A 27,874-nucleotide genomic window follows, 5' to 3' on the forward strand; every position below is an offset into this window, starting at 1 on the left:
AGATCTTTCTCTGTGATTTCTCTGCTGGCATTGCTAGCCCTCAATCGTTGACAGGAGAGGTTACATAAATGATCATCTCAAGAGGTTTGCAATGGAAGGGAAACTGTGCTTCACATTGGTCCTCTGTGCATATGGCAGTGGAAAGCGAATTGTTCCTATAAATGCGCAGCAGATGAATGCAGTAAGTAGGGCTGCAATAATGATTACTTTTTAACTATCAGTTGTGATTTTGTCAATGAAATGTCTGAATTGTAAAGACTTAGACTAAAACAAGCATGCTACTATTATACCACTATTATTGTTCTTGTTTTGGTTGAATACTTGAATGCCCGAAAGGTAGTGGGTTCATGAATACTGAATCCCTGCTTCTCCCAAACTTAAGAGTAGGAATCTGAAATGGGTCACGGAGCTGTTTATATTGGGGCATTGAAGGTTATGAATAAGGCCCAAAGCCATGTGAATAACAAAGAGATAAAGATGCAACAACAACAAAAAAAAAAACTTAAAAGAAAAGACAATGTAAAAGATGAAGCAAGACGAAACCATGTAAGAGATGTAAAAGATAAAAATGACTTAGAGGCACTTGGAACACGAGGAACGGATTATTTGGCGTATTCTCATAATTTAACAACTGGGACAAACCTCAAATAAATAGCTGCAAATTATTTCCTGTGGACTGTCCATTACAATCTGCTTGATATGTCTGTTTAACTAATTTGTCCACATCACAAGACGATTGCATTACATTTCATAAGCAAAGTTTACGTCAATTTCTACTGCTCTCATAAAAAAATACATCCATCCCAATCTGTCTATTTCTGTTGCTGTTACACACTACAGTAAGAGTGGCTAAGCGTCATCATGTACCATAGGGAGAAGTGGGTAATAGATGATGTCACATCACAACTTTCCAAAAAATAGAACCATAACTACTGTGAAATCATGCATATATTCCTCTGCCCCTTCCCTTTTTCCCTTTTATTCCCTTCAATTTGCTTTCCCTGCCTTCTATACGTAACTTGATGGCTAACAGAACAAGGGCCACACTTCAAACCATCAACTTGCTGATTGCACTGAGTTGCATTATATGGGCGTAACATTCTGGGGCTTCTGAGTCACCAGGACGTGAGATGAGGCAGGCCACAATGAAATCCTCTAGGCCGCAATATTCCTTAAATAAGCACAGTGGCAAAAACACAAACGCGAGAGAGGCGTTTATGAAACAGGATTCTATTAATATATGTAGGCATGCATAAATACTCTTGGATGCAAATGTCTGCGCTATCAGTATACTGCATGTGGGCAGTGAGTGTTTCAGCTCAGAAAGAGGAAAAGAAGGACACAAAGACAACTCAAGACCAGAAAAGCCTGCATAAAAGTGTAAAAGAAGAGCATATTATGAGTTGTGTAATTGTAGAAGTGTGTGTGTGAGAACGAAAGGGCCTCTTGAGTCCTCACTTACCCGCAGCTATGGGTGATTTCCTCTCATCCAGAAGTTGAATGGCTGTGCTCGCCAGTACAACACTCTTGTTTTCTGATCCTAAGGCACACACACATAAGCAAACACAAAAAGTTCACATCACAGTCGAATCATAATTTATTGTGTTAGTTCTGAACTGACCACAGGTGACTGGAAAAGAAACACTGAACATAAATACCGCAGACTACTATTTCATGGCTACAGCAAACTGCCACAGTCCTGAGAGGAAGAGTGCATCCAAGGCAAGTCCGGCAAGTAAATAAGAGGCTTTCAGATCACTTGTATTAGCTGGCTCTAATGGAAAGCCTGAGGCTGAGGACAGATGAGAACACACTCTCCCTTTGGAGGAAAAACCATTTCTTAGAGACGTAGTTAAACTGAATATGCGTGAGGTGCTTGTATAAGTATATGTGTGTCTTTTTTTGTGAATTGTGTGTTTGTGTGTGTCTATGTGTTTGTTCTGGCCAAGTCACTATGGAAAGGGCTGAACCTCCTCCTAACGTATCTTATTTCAACCCACAGCAATCAGTCCTGTCCACAAGAACACAGCCCAGAATTAATAAGAGAGGAAGGGGTGGTAGAGACACATGGTGCAAGAAAACGACCAAATACGGGGAAAAGAGGAAAAGGAGGGATGGTGAAAATTCACAAATACAAGTTAAAGTTCTATCCGTGTATTTGTTTGCATCGTTTTATTGTGTGTGAAAATGTTTGATGGGTTCATTTTCAGTGAACAAAGCATCAGATTTATGACATGACATGTGTCTTATTGGACGCTATAAAGGCTTTAAAACAGGGGTGTCAAACATGTGGCCCACGGACCAAAACTGGCCTGCCACAAGATCCAATCCGACCCATAGGATGAATTTGTAAAAATTACACTGAAGATATTAATAGTAAAGGATGCCAAACTCATTTTAGTTTGGGTTCCACCTATAGACCAATATGAATTCAAGCAAAAATAATAACACTGCAAAAATCTAAATCTGAACAAGTGTATTTTTCTAATTTCTAAACAAAATATCTCATCACACTAAAAATAAGACATAATCACCTAAAGAGTAACTTTTCAGTGAGATATAAAAACTTATTTTTTTGATTAATTCAAGCAAAAAAAAATATGCCAGTGGAATACGTGAAAATTATCTTGGTAAGATTTCTTGAAATAAGATTTTCAAGATCTATTGTTTAAAAATATTACATCTCTACATCTCACTAAAAAGTTACTCTTTAGGTGACTATGTCTTATTTTAAGTGTGATGAGATAGTTTTACTAGAAATGAGAAAAATACTATTGGTAAGATTTAGATTTTTTTCCAGTGAACATAATAATCAATAAATAATAATGACTCAAATTTTTCTCTTTGTTTAAGTGCAAATATAACAATAATATTAAATTATGAAAATATACACATTGACAAACTATCTTTTAACAATTAAATGTGAATAATCTGAATAAATATGAACAACCAGAAATGTGTAAAGAAAATGAAGTGCAGTTTTAACAATATTCTGCCTGTTACTAAATGTTTTGTGTCCTTGTATATGTATAAATGACAAGTTGAGGCATAATATTGTGAAAATTACACTTACTTTTCCTAAGAAATTTCAGTTTTTTCAAGTTATTCTTATCCAAACTTTTTTGTTTTGACAGCTTGTAAATCATCATAATTTAATGTTATTTTTGTGCACTAAACCAAAGAGAAAAATTTGGACTTGTCATTATTTATAGGCTATTATGTTATTATTTTACTAGTCTGGCCCACTCAAATCAAATTGGGTTGTATGTGGTCCTTAAAAGAAAATGAGTTTGACACCCTTGCTCTAAAATAACTGAATTTTTCTGTGAATCTGAGGGGAAGTTTAGTTTATTATCTTTTCCAAAACTGAACCACTAACCTATATTAAAAGGCAGGGAGTAGACAAAGGTACCAGGAACTTGTTCTGCTGCTCTCTTGTACCAGAGGGGAAAGTGATCAGCGTTAAACACCCCCTCTTTGTCTTCAGCTGTCAGGAAGTCTCTTGAAGCAGACAGGAAACAGAGGTGATGATACAGATGATGAGCACACAGAACACAATAATTCATGAACTACACACACAACAGCGGAGGCACTAACCACTCTTACTCGTACTTACTGGTTCGTGAGCTCGTCGGGCACCACAAAGAGGTTGATTCTAGAGAGGCCTGTCCTTGTACCCAGATAGGCGATCTCCACCCCTTTGTCAGAGTTCCTGCACAGTTTTACAAATGTATAACAGGATTTTTATGCTGCAATTTCTGTTTATTATCACTACTTTTCACTAACTTTACTGGTACTTTATTCAACATTTGAGTCACTAATAGAGAAAATTATTAAAATGTGAGTTGGTGCTTTAAGATACAGCAAAAAATGAACTAATGAGAGAATGGGTATTGATCAAAAGAATGCTTCAGAGCTAGAAATGCATACTATACAATATTAGTACAATACTAGAATACATTCATTTTTCCGATTCCTTCCATCTTTCTTATAATATATATACAGGGTGGGGAAGCAAAATTTACAATGAACATTTAGTTGTTTTTTCTCAGCAGGCACTACGTCAATTGTTTTGAAACCAAACATATATTGATGTCATAATCATACCTAACACTATTATCCATACCTTTTCAGAAACTTTTGCCCATATGAGTAATCAGGAAAGCAAACGTCAAAGAGTGTGTGATTCGCTGAATGCACTCAGTCACACCAAAGGAGATTTCAAAAATAGTTGGAGTGTCCATAAAGACTGTTTATAATGTAAAGAAGAGAATGACTATGAGCAAAACTATTACGAGAAAGTCTGGAAGTGGAGGAAGCAACAAAAAAAGTACCAAAGCTTTTATTAAAGCTCTCAAATCCAAAATCCTAAAGGATCCAACCAAATCCATGAGAAAAATGGCAATTGAACTTGAGGTAGACAACAAGATCGTTAGAAATGCAGTAAAATATGATTTGAAGTTAAAATCTTACACAAGAACACCAAAACACTTGTTGACAACAGCAACAAATCCAACTTTAGCAATTTTTGGGAATCATGTTTATGGCCGCCTTCTAGCCCAGATCTAAACCCTCTGGATTATGCTATTTGGGGCATTTTAGAACATGCTACCAATAGAACATCACACAGCAATGTCGACTTTCTTAAAGATACTATTAAAGAAGAATGGGAGAAGTTGTCACCCACATATTTGAGGAACACTTGCGCAAGTTTCAGGAAGTGTGTGAAGGCAGTTATTGAGAAAGAAGGAGGACACATAGAATAAAAACATTTTCTATTATGTACATTTTCTTGTGGCAAATAAATTCTCATGACTTTCAATAAACTAATTGGTCATACACTGTCTTTCAATCCATGCCTCAAAATATTGTAAATTTTGCTTCCCCACCCTGTATAAATGTATGCATAAATATAATAACACTTCATCATATATTGTGAAAACATCAGCCAACTGGCACTTTCAGTTCATCACATCAAAGTATGCAAGATAATGTTAAGATCATTTCTTAAAAAAAAAAAAAAAAAAAAAAAAGTTCTCCAGTGTAATGCAAATAAATGTTGTCTAAACTCATTTCTAGACATTAGCATGATTAACCTCAAGTGACATACATATTTTAGAAAATCCCTGCTGACCATGACATAGACATGGGTCAAATAGAACAGAAGGAAAATATTTTAATTAAAGTATGATGGTGTAGGCGTGCATATTAAAAATAGCAGATGGACTCAGTGACATACTCAGACTTATTAAGCACCAAGCTGGTCCAATAGGCCTCCAAGGGGGCGGTCACTACTGCATCGAAGAGCACCTCCTGAATCAGCTCCTTGTCACCTAAAAAAACAAAGTAAATTACATATTTATATTTATTCATTAAGAGTATTATAAATGTGCCCATTTTATGAACTGAGAGAAAACATGGCTGACATTGTAGATGTGGTTCATGTCCACTGAGGTAGAGTTTGATGGCTTCTATTTGCGACAGGTAACGGTGCTCTGGGTGCTCATCTGTGTTGCAGTAAGTCCTGTTATGTAACAAAAAACGGGCAATGAGGACGCTGGATGCAAAACCACACAAAACATGAATTATTAGACCATCAAAAGTCATCAAAAACAATGGTTATGCAATCAAGTACTAACTCCTGTGTGTAGCATGTGACTAAAACAGACAGAAAAGAAAACATGGAATGCCTAAAAGCACTGTTTTTGTCAGTAAAATGCCATAGATATTAATGTAAGAACTGAAGTGATTTTGGTTATTATCAAGAAAACCATGGAAAATGGTTAGATATTAGCTCTGAAATTAAACTCTTATGAGCTATTTTTGTTGTTATCATTATATTTGTCCAAACAAATCTACCTTTAGTTGTACCAGGCATTAAAATGAACAAGAAATTGATTGGTCTAATAATTTTTTTTGTGACTGTAATATGCACCAATAAAAGATCTGCCATAACCCATAAAGACCCAGTGGTACTTTTGTAGCAGTATCCAAATTATCTTTTCTCTATATTTAACCTTTCTTAAGTGATTTATCACCATTTATTGTAATATTATCCTCTTTGGGTATGTTCCTATACTCAATTCACTGATCATGTAGATGTTCATAAAAGTTCAGAGTAAATTCAAAGGTTATTCTATCACAAACAGACAAAACTGAAGAAAAAGTGAGTTTTTTAGTAAAATCTATCATTAACTGAACATAAACCAAGTGTTTCCATCCACTGTCATTGATCAAACTCCATGGGTTTTACTGATGCATCAGTGTTGTAGAAGATGGCGCTGTTTTTGCACGTTCACTACGGAGCCTCTGAACATCCAAATGGGTCATATCTGATGACCATGAAAAGATGACAAACTGCATTTTACACCAATTATTTACATGTATTGATAAGATTAATAGATCAACAGGTATTAAACAGTTTACATCAGTGTTTGATTTTAGTCACCGGTAGATGTTTGGATCTTTATGGGTTAATAAGAATGGAGGATAACTATGTGTTTACTATTGCAATCACAGCTAAAGCTTGCTCCCATAACCCAGTTGCTTTTGTATTCCAATGTGTCAACAATGAGTCAGATCTGAAGTAAAACAAAGACGGTTTCTCCATTTACAAGCATTAGATTGAAATGCTTTTACTGTAATTTGTTTAGATGTTGCTTCCCAATGTTGGTGACCACAAGTCATCAAGTGACACAAACCATCACGTCAAAGTTTGACAGATCCACAAAATGTTGTATAATTATTGTAGTAGAGTGAAATCAAAACAATACTTGATTTTATAATTCGGTAGTATAATAACTATATTCCAATCACAATAGAACATGAATGAAGGGCCAGCATGATATTATCAGAAGAACACACAGCACTGTTGAAACACTCACCATTCGTCTGCCAGCGCTACATCAGGATGCTCCAAGTCATGAAGTCCTGTAACAAAATAAGAACTATATATCTCAAACTAAATAAGCAGAAGTGCTCAATCTGAACTCATAATAATAGGGCTAAGCATCTACACTTCAAATGCACATTCACTTAAACACACACATACACACACCAGTGGTGAAAAATGTGTTTTTTGAATGGTTGTGACAGGTCTGATTAGATCAGGAAGAGCCAAGTCATGCTCAGAGGGCTCTGCATGATGGACATGTTTAAAGAAACACACAGACAGACACAGAGACGCACACACATACACCACCACATGAATATTAACATGCATGAGGCTGGACATGAAAATAGACACAAAGACGGAGGCATACATAGGCAGGGGCAGATATAGACTACACACACTGTCAAGACACGGAAAAGTACAGCACACCTAAGGGGCCACTAAAGAAATATTTAACTTCCTGTCTAATTGTGGCTTTCAAGTTCAGTATATACCACTAATACCAGAGCCATAGAGAGAAATCGAGAAGAATAAAGTGGGCGAAAAATTACCGAAAGTTAACTGATCGTGTTTCTTGTAATAATAATGAATGAGAAGAGACGATAAATTAACTTTCCTGACCGTTTCTACTGCCATTTCAACATCACCTTACATTATTACTTTAAGTTGAGTAGGTAAACCACCCATTTTGAAGCAATGTATGCTTGATAAATTGCAAGTTAACCCTTTCATGCATAGTGGTCACAACACTGGACAGCTGATCAAAGGTGTTTTCTTGTGTATTTATGGATTAGTTGTTTTGTGCATCATCCCATATGCTGCAATTTATACCATTACTGTAACTTTGGTGTTCTAGATAAACCTGATCTGTAGTAACATGTTTGAGTGTAAAAAAAAAAAAGCTAATTGTTACTAGACTGTAACAAACAGTATTTTTTTTTCTAAACAAAAAGTTGTTTGTTTTTTTGCACATTATCTCCATGCAGGTATGTTAAAATGTGAGAAAACATCAGATTAGCACCATTAGCCTCCTCAGACCCAGCTATGGGTTTTCTGTCCACATTTGTGGACAAGAGTTTCACAACTTTATACTAAAAAAAAAAGAAAAGAAAACTGTCCACCACAAAGGACATTCCATAAAAATGTTCAAAACTGCATCTGACAAAACTGTTGCATTATGATGTTTCCAATATAGGCACTTATTTAATAAAAAACAAAAAAAAGCTTGCACGTTGCTGACATTTCCTGGGTCTTAGGAGGTTAAAATGTTTTTATTTCATAGTTGTTATGTAGTATATCAGTAAATACATGTTTCTTTGCTTCTAAAATTAAACACATGGTGTCCAGCTAAGTGTCATCAATCATAAACTCCATGATTAAACAGATTAATAAAAAAATCCATCTTATTGTTTTGTTTTTTCATGCCTAAAGAGGAATAAAAACACTCTGGAAAAAAATCTTGATGAAGGTTCTCATAATTCATGCATGAAAGGGTTAATATAATGGATGTGTCATTGAAAACATATACATACTTAAAATACTGTGTAAATGACACCACAAGTAAATATTTTCAGGAGGAGGTATCAGACTATTCCATACTTTTTTACTTCCTCTTCTCACTTAAACAAATGTTTTGCAGAACTTTCCGAAAAAGCTCTCTCAACTGAGTCCAAATAAAAAGACTAAATATAGTAAATATAGATGACCTGACGTTATTTCATGCCATTATGGAGCTATCTGAAATGAAGCTATTTTTCCCCAAGCTTCTATGATGCAAAGTAGATCAGCAGAATCAAATCCAGGCCATGTCTAACACAATTTGATCAGCGATTGGAAATGACAGCTGGCAGTCACGTATTGACACCCCCCACCCCCCTGTCTGAAAATGCCTGCAATTGGCCAAAGTCCAGACAAGAGGTACAAACAGAAAGTTGATGCAGGAGTCCCAGTTGATTTACTTTTTCTTTTTTTTTTTTTTAAACTTGTCTTGTCCAGCATCATAACAGCAGAATGGTAAAAAAAAAAGGTCTGGCTGCCTTTTGGTGCTGAACTAATTTGCGTTGCCAAGGGAAACTTCATAAAGTATATGAGGCTCCCCTTGATATTCTACTGTCTTTATTTTCAGTTTTGTTGAACCACATTTCGATGCCGGAGCTGACGTAAAGGAACAGGGGGACGGAGAAGAAAGGGGGAGAAGAGAAGGAAAGAGTGAAGGGGGGAGAAAAAGGAAAAAGAAGGTGGCGAAGACCCTGTCAAGTAAATATCAGCAATACTAACAATAAGAATCATGGTGATAATTATAATGGTAACAATAACTAGAACAAGAACTGAGCAAACCGGGCAGAAAGTCCCAAATGATTTACAATATATTAAAAGGTCATTACTGAGACTAAAAATGTTCCAATGCTTCAGTGTTTAAGTTCAACAATCTGAACTTGTTGCAGACACTTCAGTACAGGTTTGTAGTCATCCTATGTAATAACTATAACCTTTACACAGGAACAGATGTTATCAGGTGGTTCCCAACATTCACTGACTGTTTCAACTCCTAACCACGACACTCTCCAGCTGGTGGATCGGCAGTTGTGGCCGACTCACTCTCTTCTCTCTTCTACAACCATCCTACTTCTACTCCCTTTCATTTCAACAATAATACCACTTATTACTGTGAATAACATCCTTCATGTTTGTTTTAAATGTGTACAATGCTAATTTATTTGGTCACTTTGGAAATAGATTCTGTGTCTAAGTCACCCTAGTGAACGTGCCTTTAGATACACTTTTAACAGAAACCTTACGATATTAGTGAGTAGAAAATATGATACAATATAATGCAGTGGTTTCCAACCTTTTCTGGCTCGTGACCCCATTTTAACATCACAAATTTCTGGTGACCCCAGACATTCAAAATGGAGATTTTTTTTTTTGCTAAAATTAATTTGTTTTTGATCATGTAATAGTTTGCTATACTATGTTGAAAATAAACAATCTTAGACAACATTTAGTCTATATAATGTATATTATTATGGACGGAGGCAGAAAAGCCAGGTGTAGATTACTGCACAAAGTGAGGATTTTATTTTCCTTGGTCAGGATATGTACAGTCAGTCCATCTTGGATTTATAAGGCTGACAATTAATACTGAACAAACAAGAACTCAAACTATGAATTATGAAAGAGCTGCAGCATCTGAAACTGACCACAATGAACATTTGAAAGATAAACAGTACCACAGTGCTTCAGTTTCAGCTTCACAGTTTGTCATGTATTTTATGTATTGGGATTGTGTCTCTCAACTCACCAAGTAATTTTTATTAGTAAGTTGGGTTTTTTTTAATTATTTTTATCAATTACTAGAAATTTCAGGTGACCCCACGTAGGGTCCCAACCCCAAGGTTGAAGAAACACTGATATAATGACATCTGTTTGTGTTTTTGGTGAACATTGTTGCAAACCATTCCCTCTCTCTATTTCCTCCTATTTCCTCCTATTATTATATTTTAGTGTTTAAAGTGCATATAATTGGATTCACTGTGGCATGTTTCAACATTATAATTCAGCTTCAGTCTTCAGAGATTAGTAATAATAACATAAGGTCCAAGCTATTTAGTGTAATTTTTAATACTAGATTTTAATATGAGAATTTTGCTGATCTGCATTTCAAAGTTAGCAAAATTTACATTGTTATTGACCTGTTTAATTTATTTATTTACTTTCTTTCTTTAACAGCATCAGAATGCACTGTCTTCACTGTCTATTTAAGCGTGTCTTGTTTGTATTGTATTATTTTTTTTCCCCTTGGGTTCTGTTTATTTATCATGTCCGGTGTCAACCTCTGTATCATGAATACATTACTTGAAATTATAAATGTTATATTTGTTAACTGAAAAGTTCTATAAAGTTAAAAAAAAAAAAAAAAAAAAATTAGCAAAATGAAGACTTCATGACTTCATGTATTTCCAAAACACAGAGAGGTTCTGCAGCTCAGAAAGGAATGTTAGACAAAACAAATAATTAGGGTGAGAGAAGAGGGGGATAATAGGTGGATGCAGTGCAGCAGAATAGAAGGGAGAGTTTCTAACCTTCTTCCACTGTGACATTCCCTCTGAAGAAGAACTTCCCGTGGCCTCTGGAAAGAGCTACCCCTAGACTAAAAATAAACATTTGTACATTAAAACATACAAATCACCAGTTGTTGTGCAAAGGAAGCTGGTATTACTTGCTGACATCTCTTCCCTATTCGCTGAATATACCTCTCACCTGAAAGGAGTCCCCTTGATGTCTGTGTAGTAGTAATCATTATGTAACACCAAAACACGTTTCTGAAACAGAAGAGATTAGTAAACTTCAGCGGACAGTGGGTTGTAGGATTCTAGTTATCTGATCTGATGTCCTGCAGTCTGGCTCCATCTAGTGGTGAAAAGAGGCATCAGTGTCACTAGTGTGTCACAGATTATTGCACAGATTGAAGTGTTGTGTGTTATCAGGTCGAGTGTTCGTGTAGGGATTATGAATATGCATACCTGTGTGTGAATGCATGTGCAGATATACATTTACATATTGGATGCTTAATAATCAGACTGATGCTCCTTATTAAGCTTTGAATATCAAAAGTAGGCACACACAGACACACACCTGAACACGACACTCTCTCTCTCTCTCTCTCTCTCAGACAGGCAAGTAGTAAAAGAGAATCACTGGGCTGCTGTCTGTCTCATATTCAGCAACATGTGCTCAGTGGAGATAAGGGGCTCACACACACAGACAGACACACACCCATTCATGCAGTGCAAACCAAATCAGAAACAAAATCCCCAAGTCAATCCCATACATCACCGTGCCAAGTGTTACAACCCCTTGGCAGAGTGGATTCTCCCTGCTGAGTATTTTCTCTGGCGCACCCTTTGGGACTATCAGAAAAGTGCTTGTTTGTGTGTGTGTGTGTGCGTGTGTGTTTTCTGCGTAACCGCTCACCCCTTTGTCGACACTCTTCGTCACTTCCATGGAGAAGGTCCCCGTCTTCCTGTTGACCATGGCATTTCTCAGCTATCAATACAAAGCACACCAAGCCTCATACATCCAATATATAAAAGAAGAATTGTGAGGATGACCAGTTTAGGGTTTTCATGAGCGTCTCACCGTATCATCCTTGTCCTCCCATTCCACTTCAGAGAGATCCACGCTGCTGTAGTTTGGCTTCCTTCGTTTCTTTCCGTCACCATACTGGACATCCAAATACATACATGAACACAGAAGATAATGAGAGCCTTTCCTTTCCTTTCCTTTCCTTTCCTTTCCTTTCCTTTCCTTTCCTTTCCTTTCCTTTCCTTTCCTTTCCTTTCCTTTCCTTTCCTTTCCTTTCCTTTCCTTTCTTCTACTATGCCTACTATATGTGTCTGTGTGTTTCTACTATGTGTGGACCTGTGTGTCCTCCCCTCCATTCTTCTGTCAGTCAGGACAGCCTCCCAGCCCTCATTAGCTGCTAAACACTATTCATTAACATCTTTAATTATCCCACTATTAAACCATCTGTTTGTCTGTCTGTCTGTCTGTGTGTCTCACTATCTTCTGTTTTTTTTCCCCTCGCCTTGTCTGCCCTCATCTCATCCTTCTATGTCTTTGCATTTTCATCCCCCGTTGCAGCCTGCTTTGTCACCCTGCACCTATTCTAATATTATTAAACAGGTTCCTTGCTCTCCTCAATCTCCCTCTCTCCATCTCCCTCCTCATCCTCTTGTGAGAGGACCGGCTGAGTACAATAGAGTTAATCACAGCCATTCAGTGGCTGTATCTCTGTCTATTCACAGCACCGTGGAGTCCTGGAACACACTCTCCTCATCTACATACCACCACACAGCCAACACACATACAAGCGCGGTGCACCTACACTAATTTTCAATGTCAATCGACATCATAATATGACGATGAAATACGGAATTGGCTTGACATGAACTCAAGAGTGAGCTGCCTGTGCAAAATAAATGAATACATGCGAACTCCGAGCTCTGTGCCCTAAAAGAGATTGTTATGAAAATCAGATTTGTAGTACGTAAACGTGTTATACAGCATCTGAGCAGAGCTGGAGGTAATACTCACAAGTGGCCGTAGATCTGGGTGGGTGAGGATGTAGCCATTGTTGGTGATTGCGAAGGCGTAGCCATGAATGCCCAGCTACAAGAACACAAATAGATGATGACAAAGTCTGCATATAATTCTAAGTCTGGGCTAATCAAGGTCTTTGTTTTTCTCTGGCTGAATCTGGTCTGGTCTTTCTAATAAAATATAGCACTAATAACCCCAGCACATAAGGCTAAGTACTCTGACCAGACAGCTTGTTGGAGGTCCTGTGGAAGTACTACGGCCAACCACTTTCACATCTTCTGGGACTGTCCTTCTGTGCCTCCATTTAGGAGATGTGTCCTGGGCCTCTTGGAGGCTGTTTTCAGTTTAATATTTGTTTTGACTAAAACCATGTACCTCAGTGATTTAGAAGAATTCAAGTGTGCAAAGAGAGATAAATGTTTATTGAGATTATCTTAGTAGCAAGTAAGAAGGCCCTGACCAGAAAATGGCTGAAAAGAGACATACCTGCTATAAATGACTGGATTAATGTCGTTTACAGTATATATGTTATGGAGAGAATCACATTTAAACTGAGATGTAAAATGGATAACTTCGTTGAAAATTGGTTAAAATAGCTCACTTACGTTTCAACTGTAAGGCCTGATTTTGTATGATAACAACGTACCCCTAAGGGGGGGGGCATATCCTCAAACTTTACCATAAAGAAGAAAATTAATATGGGTATATGAGCATATTGATGTTTGTGTGGACTAAATGTTACTTGAATGTTGAATTCTAAAGAAAAAAAAAAAAAGAAAAAAAAAAAGTATATACAACACTCATAATCTACACAAAAGGATGACATCATTAACAATAAAAAAATGCGAAACCATCAAGTAAAATGAATCATCATAGTAGATGCGTTGATGTTAGGTGTTTAAACATACTGTGTACCCCCTCTCTTAGTTCAGTTAGTCCATCTACTATATTTTGATGATGTGACATTTTCCTAGAGGGCTAAAAGTTAATATTTGTTGGCATCGCTTTTAAATAGTGTAAGCTGAATCTAATGCTTGGGGTAGCCTTCCACAAACTTCACACAACTCTGCAGGAATTTTGGCCTTTTCCCTCTGGCAAAACTCATCCAACTGACTCATGTTTATGGGCCTCTTTGCACAAACCCACTTTTTTGGTTCTGCCCGCAAATTTTCAATTGGATTAAAGTCAGGGCTTTATGCTGGCCACTCCAAAATGTTAAACCATGTTGTTACCATTTTGCGTAGGATCATTGTTCTGCTTTAAGACCCATCTGTGTCCAAGCTTTAGCTTCCTGGCTGATGTCAGACGAGGTTTCAAAATACCCACATAATTCTCTTTCCTCATACCATCACTTTTATGGGGTCCACAAGTCCCTCTGTAGCAGAACCACTCACAACAAGACGCTCCACCCCAGTGTTTTATAGTTAAGATGATTTCAAGCTTCAGCCTCCTTCCTAATATATACCAGTGATTTTTACGCTAAAGCTGTTCTACTTTTGCCAAATATGACCTGAGAACATTCCCCTAGGAGGCAAGATCTTTGGGTCCAATCAAGCGGTAACACGTGGACACATTTGGTGCTCAACAGTCTCTGTCATGTAAGCAGAGTAACTTACATGCATGTATTATACATATTTGAGTAGGTATTTATAAGCACTTTAACATAATGCATAACAAAATTTGGGGAGACAAAACTTTTAGGTGAAAAATGTCAAATTACTGCTTGGTAACACGTGGACTTGAAACAGAAATTAATTTTTTAAGCTTTACGCAAACATTTAAAACGTGGTTCTCGGCAGAAACTAATATCAAGTAGGACAAAACCTTTTAGATATTATGTTCAACTATGCTGGAAATAAATTTTGAAGTAAAATATTGAAAAGTTTCTGTTTTATTGACATGAGAATGTGGTAACACGTGGACAGGCTGCCATAGTAACATGTGGACGACTCTTTACCATTGCATGCATCACCCAAAATGTATTAAAAGATCATTACTTTCTGAAAGTTTCACTCAAATATCTGAATTATCAGTAACTTCAAAATAAAAAAACTGGTATTTTTGTTAACATGGACAGGGTCTTTTTAGCAACTCACAAATGTTCAAACTCATAAATATCAATAATAGTCACAAAATAATGAAAATCTAGTACTTGAAACTTAACAACCACCTATATAATCAACAGACTGAATAAATTTTCACATTTTTTTTTAGATACAATTTTAACATCAGGTATGGCTATGGTGTAAAAAGTACAATTGATAAAATCAGTTGAAACTTTTTGTCTACAATGGGTATTTTAAAAAGGATAACAGTTCCATAAAATAGAAATCTTCAGCTAAAAAATGAGCCCACTTGATAAATGATGAGTACAAATTTACTTTTTCATGCTGACGTTCACTTTTGGTTGATCGGACCCATTTGTTAAAGTGCTCATGTGCATACTTTAGCCTTTGGTAGTAACTTTCCCTTTGAAGAACAAGCTCACAAGCTGTTTTGTTTGTGAAGTGTCTTGAGTGTCCAAAAAAGCGCTATATAAGTGTGATGTATTATTATTATTATTATTATTATTAAGATAGCACTCTCTTTACTGTAGATGATATATATTTTTATCAGTTACCTCCAATAACTTTACTAATTCAAAGACTGTTGACAATGGGATGGTTTTGAGACTGTTGCACCAGAATGCATTAATTTCTGAATGCCAGTACACATACCCTTCCCAAACAATTCAATGGCTGTCGGATCCTATTATGTTTCTACCTGTGTACAGATGAACATTTATACATTTCTCTAACAGAAACTAGCTCATTTAATAAAGTCTTATTATCTGATTTCTTTAGCTTTTCCCAATATGATATATAAAAAGACCCCGGGTCTGAGGGATAGAACTACATGCAGTAGAGGACAACCTGGTTGATTTAACAAAAAGGTAATTGAAATATTCCCAGACCTGTATTATACTGCATGGCCTAAGGCACTGTATCCAAATCTGTTATTTAGAGAAACATAGCTGAGTGATATTAGGTGTGGTACCTTATATTTGGGGATGGTCTTGAGCAGCTCTGAGACAGGCACATCAGTTCCAACCACACCCAGCAGGATGCCTCGGTTTCTCTGGAAGCACAAATATATGAAATATATGTGAGTAGCAATTAAAAGGTTAGTTAAATTGTACAGTCTCTCTCTATTATGTTTTCATTTAGTCATGCTCTTCTGTTTCAGTATAATTTACTAAGTCAAATTAAACTGAAATTAGTGTCCATCAAATACAAACATAATCATGATTTCACAATTTGTGTCTATTCTCTCAAAACCTAATTCCTTGTGATTTATGCAATAAGTAATTGCATAGTTTTTCAATTATACTGCAACTCTGTTTGGACAGAATTATTTGAGATAAACATGCTGGCAGTGGAAATGAATGTTCTTGGTTTTTACAGTACTGTATGTGCACTTACAGTTTCATTCTTTGTACTGAACACTGGCATTGCCACTGTTGTCATCAGAACTGGACCTTGACCATCGTCCAACTGAGTCATAAGAAACGGACATTAAAGGACAGAAAAAGAGAGAGAGAAGGAAGCTACTGATGAAACACTATTGATGCTAAAGAAATGCATCGGAACAGCATATTAAATAACATCATGCACATGTAGAATCAATTCCACACGAGACAACTCAATGATTAGTGAGTGATAAACTGCAAAACACTCATTCCTTAAGTAGCCAACCTGACAGGAAATCTGCAGCAGTTCTAGACATATTATCTTCTTTGGGGAGCTGCAAAAGTTCCATGACATGTTTTATTCATGTTTATTATTTGCCTTAAAATGTGTTCAATCACAGCCTGGCTTTGATCTGTAGCAGACTAAGGCAGTGCTTCTAGGTTGGATCAGGGTATCTTCCCTCCCTTAAGACTGCTGGAATAATTATGATATTTATCTTTCCAGCGGCTGTCTGTATCTAAAGATGATATCCATTAGAGATGAAAGCTTGACACTGTTATGAGGAGATCGGTGAAAGACTTCATACTCTACAAAAACTGCTCTGTCCTTGTCTACCCAGGAAATGTCAAAACTGTCTTAATGTCAGTCACTCATTCAGCTTGTATTTAAGTCCCCACAAGTAATTTGTGCAGTCAGGGTGATATGAATTATTTAGACCGGGGGTGTCCAATCCTGGTCCTCGAGAGCTACTATCCTGTATGTTTTAATAATAATAATGGATTAGATTTATATAGTGCTTTTCTATGAACACATACACATTCTCACTCTGGTGGTGGTAAACTACATATGAAACCACAGATGCCCTGGGACAGGCTGACAGAAGTGTGTCTGCCAGTTCGCTCCGACCACCACCAAACATTCACACGCATTCATACCAAGGTTATTATTGTTAACGAAAACTAACGAAATGACGAAAACTAGAACTGAAAAAACATTTTCGTTAACTGAAATAAATAAAAACTATAATTAAAAGAAAAAATGACAACTAACTGAAACTGTATTGCGTGCTTACAAACCTAACTAAAACGTATAAAAATTATGGATAAAATTCCCTTCGTATTCATCTTTGTCAATGTCAGATTGATGCGAAATCGATTTATTTTGCTCTAGAAATTTTAGCTAGTGGCACCATACGGCGCTTCACAGTCCATCACTTCTCGTCACTTGTGGTTCAGAGTCGTCTTCTCGTCCCCACTCTACCTGGAAACATGGAGACTAAAGTTGGGAGAAAGGAGTAGAGTCCTGTATGGGATTTATTTGAATATGACAGCGAATAAGATAAAAGATATGACAAAACTAAAACTAATATTACAACTAAACTAAAACCAAGCATATAGAAAAAAATGAAAACTAATAAAAACTAGCAAACCTGCTCTAAAAACAAACTAAAACTAACTGAATTAGAGAAAAAAAAGTCAAAACTAAATTAAACTAAACTATAATGAAAAATCCAAAACTATTAGAACCTTGATTCATACACCAGTGTGAGTAGCAGCACATGACTAGGACAGAGCAGGATTCAAACCACCAACCCTTTGCTTATTGGACGACCCGCTCTACCATCTGAGCCATGGCCACCCCAGATGATTTAGATGTTTCCCTCTTCCAGTCCACCTGACAGTCGTTATCGGGCTTCTGCAGAACTTGATGATAGGCTTATCATTTGAATCAGGTGTGTTGGAAGAGGGATACGTCTAAAACCTGCAGGATAGTAGCTCTCGAGGACCAGGATGGGACACCCCTGATTTAGACGTAGATTTTTTTTTAGGCTGCAGCATGGCTTTATGACTCCATTTAACCAATAGTCTTAACTGAACTTAGCATGCCTTCTGTACACTCTCCACCCTCCAGAACTTGTAGGCCTTTACCACCAGTAATAATAGGTAATGACAGGAAACTGCTAGCGTCCATTCTGTCTCCCTCAGATATTGAAGAGAAGGGAATTGGTGACTTGAGCTTAGACAAACTGGTAATAGCAATCCAGGATATAATATTGGACATCAAAGAGAGAACAAAGCACCCCTAAGTACAGCTGCTGTAACAATGAACGGGCTTGCTGCTGGAGATTGGGATCGATCAGAGGACAGGAGAAACAAGCAATGCGTCATCTAAAAATACAAAATCTATTTCCAACCTCCGGTCCATTGGGTCATATATCACTAGACTGTAAATGTAAAGACTCACATCTAACATGTCTCCCCATGAATGGTTGAACAGTCCCATCAAATGTGTTCTCTTTGTAATAACACTAATCTACAGTAAGTTTGCAACACATTTGCAACGTGTGCATTTGGTAAAAGAAAATCAGGCTGGCCCAGCTGCTCTGACCTACTGTAATTAAGCAGATAACAAGAGCTGCATAGAGAACAGGAGACAGCAAGTGCATGTGTTGGATTCAACCACACAGCTCAGGAGGGTCCTCGCTTGCCCTACCCAGGAGAGAAAAGACCTTTAAACCTGTGCTTTATTATCCTAAGCCAGCAGAGGATAGAGATGATTCCTTGAACCCTAAATGAACGTCCTCCAACGTGAGCAAGCCTCAACTCCCAGAGGGAGCGTTCCGCATCTGGAGTTTGACTTATCATACATAACCCACAACCTCTAACGCAAGGTCAGGACTCAACACACATTTGGGCCAAATCTGCATAATCATTGCCTCTGCGTCTGTATCAGTATCAGTCAGAGCAAATGAGGTGTGTAAGTCCTTTCCCCCACTGTGAGTCAGAGAATGAAAAAGAGCCCTACTGTGTTATAATGCAATATAAATACACACACATATACTCACAGTTATACCCTTTAGAGGGCTCAAATACACACCCCTGACCTGTGTTCGGTGCCTCATAGGACACCTCGTAATCTAGGTTGCTGTGACAAATTATGTGCTGGTGGATGAGGTGACCCTTGTTTCCTTGGAGACTAAGTTTAATGATGTTGTGTGTGTACCCGCTGGAGTCAAAAAACTCTCTGTGGAGAAAAGTGAAACATCCCCGATAGGGACCAAAGTTGGCACAAACTCAGCATGTTTTTTGGGTTTTTTTTCTTACTGCAGGTATTTTGGGATTACCTCTGAAAGCTCTCAATTTCTTCAATCAATATTATCACTTTTGCTTTGAAGTAGTGGAGTTTATTCATCCACCATGACATTTTGAACAGCTTAATACTACAGTTTTTCATCAAAGGAAATGAACCTCTTCCAGCTTTCCTGTTTCTGTTTTCATCCTTTACAAGTATCAGTCTTGTTCTTTGAACTTCAGCACAAAAACCTCCTCTCAACCCTGCATCACTCTTTATATCCTTTAAATTCTCTCTCAAACTTGGACCAATCTTCACATCTCTTTCTCTCATCATCCTTACACCTGTCCTCAAATATCCCCCCCCTCAACATGTTCCTCTCACCCCCACCTCCCTCCATTCATCCCTGAGCTCCAGTGTCAGTTTATCCGACAGAGTGGGAAACAAAGCCAAATGAGCCAGAGAATGATGGATGAAGCTGGTGAGACGAAGGATAGGCCGAAGAGAGAGGAGAGAGGGGGGAAACAGGGGAGGAGGGAGAGCATAGGTGGACGAAAAAGCTGAAGAGGAGACGCAAAGTGAAACAGAGGAAGAAAGGGGAGATGTTGTTAGCAAGAAAGATTATTGGGTTTCACTGAGAAGGATAAAGAGGGGAAAGATAGGAGGGTACATTTGGAAAGATGATACACATCAGCCCTGCACACAAATCCCAGATGCTCATCACTTTCCACATGTAGCTAATCCCGGTAGTTTTACTAACTTTTTATCATTATCATCTTTCTGTTACTGTCTGTTTTACTTCAACATGGCTGTAGTGTATGTGCGCTCATAGAACATAGTCCAAAGCTGTGATGGAGTGATTTCATGCAAAGAAGCACTGCAGATTGCTTCCTAATCCCCATTACCACGTCTGACAATGTGATATCTATTTCTGTTTTCTGCTGAGCCCTTTAGATGTCAATCAGCTCAGGTCTATCACACCATCAGTACTATGTCAGACATATGGCTTGCCAGCTGTCTAATGGGACTGCTCTGTGCTCAGCTCATGGTGATAGGGGGGCAGAGCACTCTTCTGTTGCACAATCATCATTGTTATGATTATAGAGCTGCTTATCTCAACCCACATATGATTCATAAAACACTGAAAAATAAAACACTGAAAACGATAAAAAGGCATCAGAACAGATCATCCTGCCAGTCATTATAGGCTATTGGATTTTCACCCAAACAACGACAAAGCAGATTATTCTGGAGAATTCTGCCAAAACAAATAACACAGGCAATCTTGCTTTCACACCAAAATCACACAGGCAAGAGAGCAAATGTAGCCTCACATTTACACACTTGATCACACTGCTAGTCCCAGAGATACTGGCAAAGCACAGCCAACACAACATCACCACTGATGAATGAGTGTGAGCGTGTGCACAAACATGTGCGTGTGTTTCGAACGGACGTGCAAAAGAGAGCAATCAACGGAGCCCACAACGACGACTATGCATGGCTTGAATCTGGAGGTTGAAGAGCACTGACAGACAAACAAATGCCATGGGTCAGTATGGTAGTTAGTTCACCCAATTACGCCTTCATGTTGCAGAAGAGATCTGAGACCAGAACACACATGCACATGAACACACACCAGGCCTCGACACAGCACAATACAGCGATGACCTCATACCAACTTTTTTTTACCTTTTGTGCTTGGGGGAGCTAAAGAGAACACATTACAGAGGAGAGGAGGAGAGAAAGGGTCAGTACGTTTGTGGGTACATTTCAGCAAGTGATCCAGTTCAATATCCACTGAATGGAGTGCCATTACCAGTGGGCACACTAAATCCACTGATAGTGGCTTTGGTGGCAACTTTAAGAAGCACCTACTGTGTCAAGAGAGGAGATTTTTGGGCAAGAATAAAAATAATGAATAAAAAAGTGGCACTTGGGTAAGTGTGAGGAGAAAAGGAAAGAAATAATCAGGACAAAAAACTGTAAAAAAAAAAAAAAAAAGAAGGATATGAGGGAATAAAGGCAAAAAAAAGTGTCAGTTTTCTTAGTAGTAGTGTAGTGTTGATAGCCTGTGCATATGTCGGCTGGGTCTCCTTCTAAATCTATTCAACTAGCAAAGGACAAATGATTTCAGGTCATTCTCTATCGTCAAACACAATAACTAAAAAAAGATATATATACATAGATATAATGAATACTGTAATTTGTGGATTTCAGTGAATTCTGTCAGACATTAAGAGGTTATATTTTGGGGGTGTTTTAGTTTAGTGCGTGTTGACTATAATGCACACGAACATTCACAATTCATATGTCCTTTAAAGTGTTTGTTTATGGAATATGACATGAGTTGTCTGTCTGTACAAGTTAGGGTGGGGTTAAACTTGAGACTGATAAACTCAGATCTAACTCACCATTGTGACCCAGTATGTTTCTACTCACGCTACACAACTCCCAAACACACACAGGAGGCTCATTCACTTAATGGTCCCATCTGCTGCACACACACTTTCGCACATTCACATTCAGAGACATTTAAATGCAAAACACATTGCCAACCTTCTGCTTGCTTTATCACTACTACTCGTTTCTGAAGAATATATTTCATCTGTTGTGAAAATGCAAATGTACTTCTGTCATCACAAGCATAAACAAAGCACATTATGGTTTCTTAATTGAAATAAACTCTCAAAACATCAGAGAATGGTGTGAACATACAGTGCATATAACAGACTAGGTGTTTGTGGTCAGCAAGGACTGTAGCAACAGGAGTCCAGTGCCATGTGAGGGATCAGAGACCGCTGTCCACTCACAGTGCTATCGATGTAGGCCTCGGTCCAAACTGTATCATGCTCCCGGTCGATCACCTTGGGACGACTCAGTACGTGGAGATACTCCATCACATTCTCTTGCACGTCAGCTAATGTGGAGATCTGAGTGAAGTAGCCTGTTGGGTAGAGAGTGAAGATAAAAGAGAAATGATCACATTTAGACTACAGCAGATGAAAGGAATGATTTAACCTAGTCTGGTCTCCCCACTCATTCAGTCTTTGTGACTCAAAACAGCAATCTAGAGTGAAGTTTCTACCTCCAGAACTGTTTCACATTGCTGTATGTGTCATATCCAATATCAGTATGGATTTATGGAGCCAGCAATTTTTTTTCCGAGCCATCACTTCCATTGTACTTACCTTAGTATCAAAGCATAGAAATTACATCTGGAACACAACACGGTAGACAGTAGATATTTGCTTGATGAAGCAGATAGAAACCTGGATACATGCATGAGTAATAGCTGAAGAATTCCCTGCAGTGATGTACAAGTGAGAGCAAACCAGCATGGGTTTGTGAATGGGTAAGTGGTATGTAAATGTAATGGAAAAACTATCTCAGTTAAACCAAATGTGATGCCATTTCCTACAATGGTAATGCTGCCATTATGATGCTAATGTGCATGTGCAAGAGGGGATATACTGTTATCTCAGCAAGGGATGGAAAAAGAAAGAAAGGGAATAAGGATAACATTAAGACTGAGAAAGAGAGGGAGAGAACAAGAAGTGACATGGAGAAAGAGGGAAAAAAGAGAGACCACCACATTTTCACCCATCCATAAAAACAGCAAACTGCCTCCATCACCGTGAGGCAGTCAAGGAGAAAATCATAGCTGGAGGAAATAGATTTTAGGGTCATCGTTTCTGGCAACGACCTTTACACCACAAGGAGAAAAGATGAGTCTAGACATAACACTAAGAACTATGGGAAAACCACATGGACAACAAATTAACTATATGAATCTGTCACTGATAAGCTTATTTTAAATTCGTGACCAACTCTTTAACGAAGTGCCAAAAATCAGGCACTTTCAGTACATTAGGAGAAGCAAAACCACTTAATTACTGCAATCACCATAGCAACAAGAGTGAACTTCACTCCAGACTTGACCTGGAAGTGAACCTTGACAGATTCCTTCTTTCAACTTTAGAAGAATTCAAATCCAGCCATTATTCCACCAGACAGTACAATGACATTGCGCACATACAGACTCACATCACATACAAAGCAACCTGCCTCAGTGTAACTGCATCGTTCATCACAGTGCTGAGTGAAGAATGACTACTCCCTCTGGAAGGCTGAGGGCGTCCTTCGGGCTAGGGCCAGTGAGATGAGCAGGGATGAGAAAAAAATGAGCGCTCGCTGCTTTTAGTGACACAGTACACCTGTCGTACATGCAGGACAGGACAGCCACAGCATGGTCTGGTCAGAATGCAGCAAGTCATACATTTAAAAGGACCTTGGGTAAGGTGATATGAAGTGAAAATACATGGCCTGGTGTGCAAAAGTAACAGACGAGGCCTATGAAACTAAAGCCACCGTGTGACACATACAGTAGCTATAGAAATGTATGTGAATGCGCTTACGTTACATCTGTATGTGAATGTTGATTGTCTAATTTCAACACTGTGGGACACTTGCTGCATCTGAGCTCCCAACAAGATTTTGCACACCAGCTGCAGGGATCTGGTCCCATTTAGCCACAAGAGTCATGAGCGAGGGACACTAATGTGTGATAAATCCTGGCCCACAGCTGGAGCGCCAAATAATTTCAAAGAGTGTTGGGTGGAGTTGAAGTGCTGGTCGTTTGCAAGCCAGATGAGTAAGTCCTTAGAAAATTTTGGAAACCAGTTCTTCATGGATCTTTCTTTGTGCACAGTAACATTGTAGTGTAAGGATAGCGTTGCAGACTAGCTTAAAGTGTTAACTGTGTGCTAACTTGGCAATACAAAGTGATACATTCAATAAGAAATAAATAAAGCAGATGGAAGATGAAGTTCAAAGATGGAAAAAGTCATAGGAAATCTGAGTCCAAACCATGATATATTCTATATTCTAGAGGAGTTTATACATGACTGACATCAAAGTGTTTGATACTGTTCTGTTTGAAATGACATATACATCCATCCGTCCATCTTCTGAACCGCTTTGTCCTTGAGAAGGTCACAGGGATGCTGGAGACTACCCCAGCTACCTATGGGCGAAGGTGGGGTACACCCTGGATGTGTCACCATTTCATCGCAGGGCTGACATATAGAAACAAACAACCACTCTGTTGGACAATCATAATATCAGACTATTCTGTGTAAATACCAGGTGTCCAGAGCACGAATCATGGATGAGTTGTAATGACATCTTCTGTAATGTCTAATGTCTAAACATATCCACTCAGGATATGTCTATCATTTCTTCTCTATCTGCCTGTTTCCCATCCAGTTTGGGACCAGAGTGGCCTGTTGCCCTTGGGGAAGATCAGGCCATAGGTGGGTGGGGGAGGAGTGCAAACGTGGTCACTGAACCCATGCATCACCATGTTTTGGATCACTAAGCCAATGGTGAACTTGATTGACATCATTATGTTTGGACACTTGGACCAATGGTTGTAATATACATGTTCTTTTATAAGATCTTAGACTTCCTGGTGTTAGTCAGTCAACCGCTGCATCTTGCTGTATGTACTTGACTCCTTCCAAGTAAAGTCTTCTGATTCCAGAATCCAGTGACTCTGTCTTTTGTCTCAGTGTGTATCACAGAATTTTCCTATCACACTCATCCTCACATTCACACATATATTGACAGTTTTAGCTTGACCAATTAACCTATTAGTGTACGTCTTTGGATGGCAGAAGAGCCCCCGGTACTCCGCACAGAAAGGTCCCCCCAAGGAATCGAACCCAGGACCTTCTTGCTGCAAGGTGACAGTGCTAACCATTGCACCACCGTGCTGCTCCATGACATATACAATTAGCTTCACAATTGCACTACTATCATAGCTCTCCAAGTTCAGCTCAGTTGCTGCTGAGTTTCTATGATCACAGACTCTATAATGTAAAACATACTTATAAAACATACACATAGACATGACAGCAGTTGCAGTTTGAGAGGTAGTGAAACTAGGACTGTTCTACACTGTTCCTGCAGGCAGGAGACGATGTCACTGTCACAAGTCTGTAGCATCATCCAGCACAGAAACACAGAGATATTTACTTAATAAGACAGACACACACACGCACGCACGCACGCACGCACACACACATAGGTCTCATCATCACCACTAACACCCTTAAACTGACAGGATGGATTCTCAGATATTACTCCAAAGCAAAACTGTGGATTCCCTTGTCCTCTTATCTGTACACATACACACACACACACACTGTGCACACCTTTGTCTGACCTATGGCTTGCCTGTCTTATCTATGGCAGCCTGAGGAAATGGAGCCAGACTGCCTCTGTCACCCACCTCAGCTAAATATAGAACCTGAAGGAAAGTGCTCCACACACTGAGACAGCCATGACCACACACAAAGCAGATGTAAAGTAGTGGATCTCTAAGATAGTTTGGACTCTACGGCTTAGAAGAAGATGTAATGTGACATATCTGGTCTGTGCAACTGGTACCAGCTGCCTTCTGTCGCATCCACGTGTTAAAACTGATGAGCACTGACAAACACATGTCTGTGCAACCACATGCACACACAGACATAAACGCCAAACAAACCAAACAAATCCTGGTCTCCATAATGTATTCAATCTTGCCTGGCTGACAGCAACATGCAGGAACTTTCTTCTTGGGGAAAAAAAACAGATTATAAGGGGAAATAGTGCAGCGGCCAGTGAATATGTTGTAAGATCCCACCTTTGTTAGCACATGCCATCCATTTCAGATTATCAGCGAAGGCGGACTCCCGACCAATCAGGTAAGGGAATATGCGGACCTGCAGAGGGAAGGCAGATAGCTTCCGTCAGTCATTTTAATCGCATTTCGATAGGGCCCACCACACCAGTATAGAGCAGATAACACTGTCAAAGCCAGGCAGAAGACTCATTCTTTATCTGCTGGTGATTAGCAGGCCCTCTTTCCACATTTAATGCAGTCAATTATAGACTAATAAAAGTTTCAACTTTGTCTATAAGATTTTATTTTAATTCTAAATAATTCCGATCATTTATCAACTCCCGAAACTGAAAATAGTCGGGGATTAAAGATAAGGGTTTTAAAATAAGATAAGAGCATGGAAAAACTCTAATTAGAATGAATAAAAATGAAAGACACGAAGTAAATATTTTTGAGCTGAAAAAAAAAAAAAAAGAGACAACTCCAGGTTTTATGTACTCAATGAAGAAACCTTCTCAACTCTCAGCTGCCAAAGCCATTTTTGCCCAGCAGTGTTCAGTTGGCTCTAACAGCAGGTGTAGTTGGCAGGTGAGTGTACGTATGTGTGAGTGTGTGTGTGGAACACAGGTTGCCAGATTGGACCAGATGCAAGCCTCTGGGGGCACAGCTGCCATAGCTTCCATGCCTGCATTTTTCACTGCCTCCCTTCACCCTGACAGCATGTGAGTCTGTTTGTGCATTTGTGTGTATTTGTGCATACACACAGGTAAATGTGTGTAGAAGTGGACATCTCTATATGATTTGAACAACTGAATTTGAAGGCATTGAAGATTACAGAAACTTAGTTTATATGTTAATTTCTTTTTGAGGAATATTTCAGTATTCAATTAAATAAATAAACTAGAAGCACTTGGAGAGCACAGACCTCCACCAAGGCAGATCAGTGCCCCCCCCCCATGTTTGTCTGTCTGTCCGTGTGCAAGATAACTCAAAAAGTTATTGACGGATTTCGATGAAAATTTCAGAAAATGTTGATACTGGCACAAGGAACAAATGATTAAATTTTGGTAGTGATTGGGGGTGGGGGGTGGGCACTAATCTGCCTTGGCGGAGGTCTGTGGTATATTTTCTAGAAAAGCACTCGTAGAGTGCAGACCTCCACCAAGGCAGATCAGCGGCCCCCCACCCCCGATCACCACCAAAATTCAATCATTTGTTCCTTGTGCCAGTGTCAACATTTCCTGAAATTTTCATCCAAATCCGTCCATAACTTTTTGAGTTATCTTGCACACAGGCAGACAGACAAACAGACAGACAAACCAGCGCTGACAAAAACATAACCTCCTTGGCGGAGGTAATAACAAATTAAATAAATAATAAACTCCTACTATGACTAAATAATCTCATTGTTACTTCCATGCATCATAGATAGAACTCCTTCTAAATTTAATATTGATAATGGCAACTTTAGCTGACAAAGATACAGTACAAACCACAGACGGCTAATTCAAGCCTCTCACTTTCTAGCATGGATAGTGTTGGTCCATTGTCAAGTGTAATGAGTTTCCCAGTGAATAAGTGCAGTTGTCAAACTGTCATTTTTAAGCAGCCCTCATCATCTAGACCATAATCATCCTCTATTCATACAAACCTCAGCCATCTGAATGATATTAACAGAGTGACAGAAAA

The 27,874-nt window shown here is 38.5% G+C and overlaps 1 protein-coding gene across 2 annotated transcripts in view; it reads right to left on the reverse strand.

The window, feature by feature from the left end:
- The window catches only part of cacna2d3a (calcium channel, voltage-dependent, alpha 2/delta subunit 3a), a 149,889-nt gene that overhangs the window by 29,738 nt on the left and 92,277 nt on the right, over positions 1 to 27,874 (reverse strand). Inside the window, exons 11-25 of one of the 2 annotated variants that reach the window (XM_030138599.1) lie at positions 26,207 to 26,285; positions 22,329 to 22,462; positions 16,456 to 16,527; positions 16,031 to 16,111; positions 12,989 to 13,063; positions 12,032 to 12,115; positions 11,867 to 11,938; positions 11,153 to 11,214; positions 10,975 to 11,042; positions 6,885 to 6,930; positions 5,427 to 5,524; positions 5,240 to 5,333; positions 3,617 to 3,712; positions 3,380 to 3,501; positions 1,463 to 1,540 (exon numbers count right to left, since the gene is read on the reverse strand). In XM_030138599.1, coding sequence (XP_029994459.1) covers positions 1,463 to 1,540; positions 3,380 to 3,501; positions 3,617 to 3,712; positions 5,240 to 5,333; positions 5,427 to 5,524; positions 6,885 to 6,930; positions 10,975 to 11,042; positions 11,153 to 11,214; positions 11,867 to 11,938; positions 12,032 to 12,115; positions 12,989 to 13,063; positions 16,031 to 16,111; positions 16,456 to 16,527; positions 22,329 to 22,462; positions 26,207 to 26,285 — 1,261 coding nt within the window. Of the gene's footprint in view, positions 1 to 1,462; positions 1,541 to 3,379; positions 3,502 to 3,616; positions 3,713 to 5,239; positions 5,525 to 6,884; positions 6,931 to 10,974; positions 11,043 to 11,152; positions 11,215 to 11,866; positions 11,939 to 12,031; positions 12,116 to 12,988; positions 13,064 to 16,030; positions 16,112 to 16,455; positions 16,528 to 22,328; positions 22,463 to 26,206; positions 26,286 to 27,874 lie in introns of both variants that reach the window. The other variant, XM_030138598.1, reaches the window with a different exon arrangement.

Source organism: Sphaeramia orbicularis, chromosome 7, assembly GCF_902148855.1.
Source record: "Sphaeramia orbicularis chromosome 7, fSphaOr1.1, whole genome shotgun sequence".
Classification (NCBI taxonomy): domain Eukaryota; kingdom Metazoa; phylum Chordata; class Actinopteri; order Kurtiformes; family Apogonidae; genus Sphaeramia; species Sphaeramia orbicularis.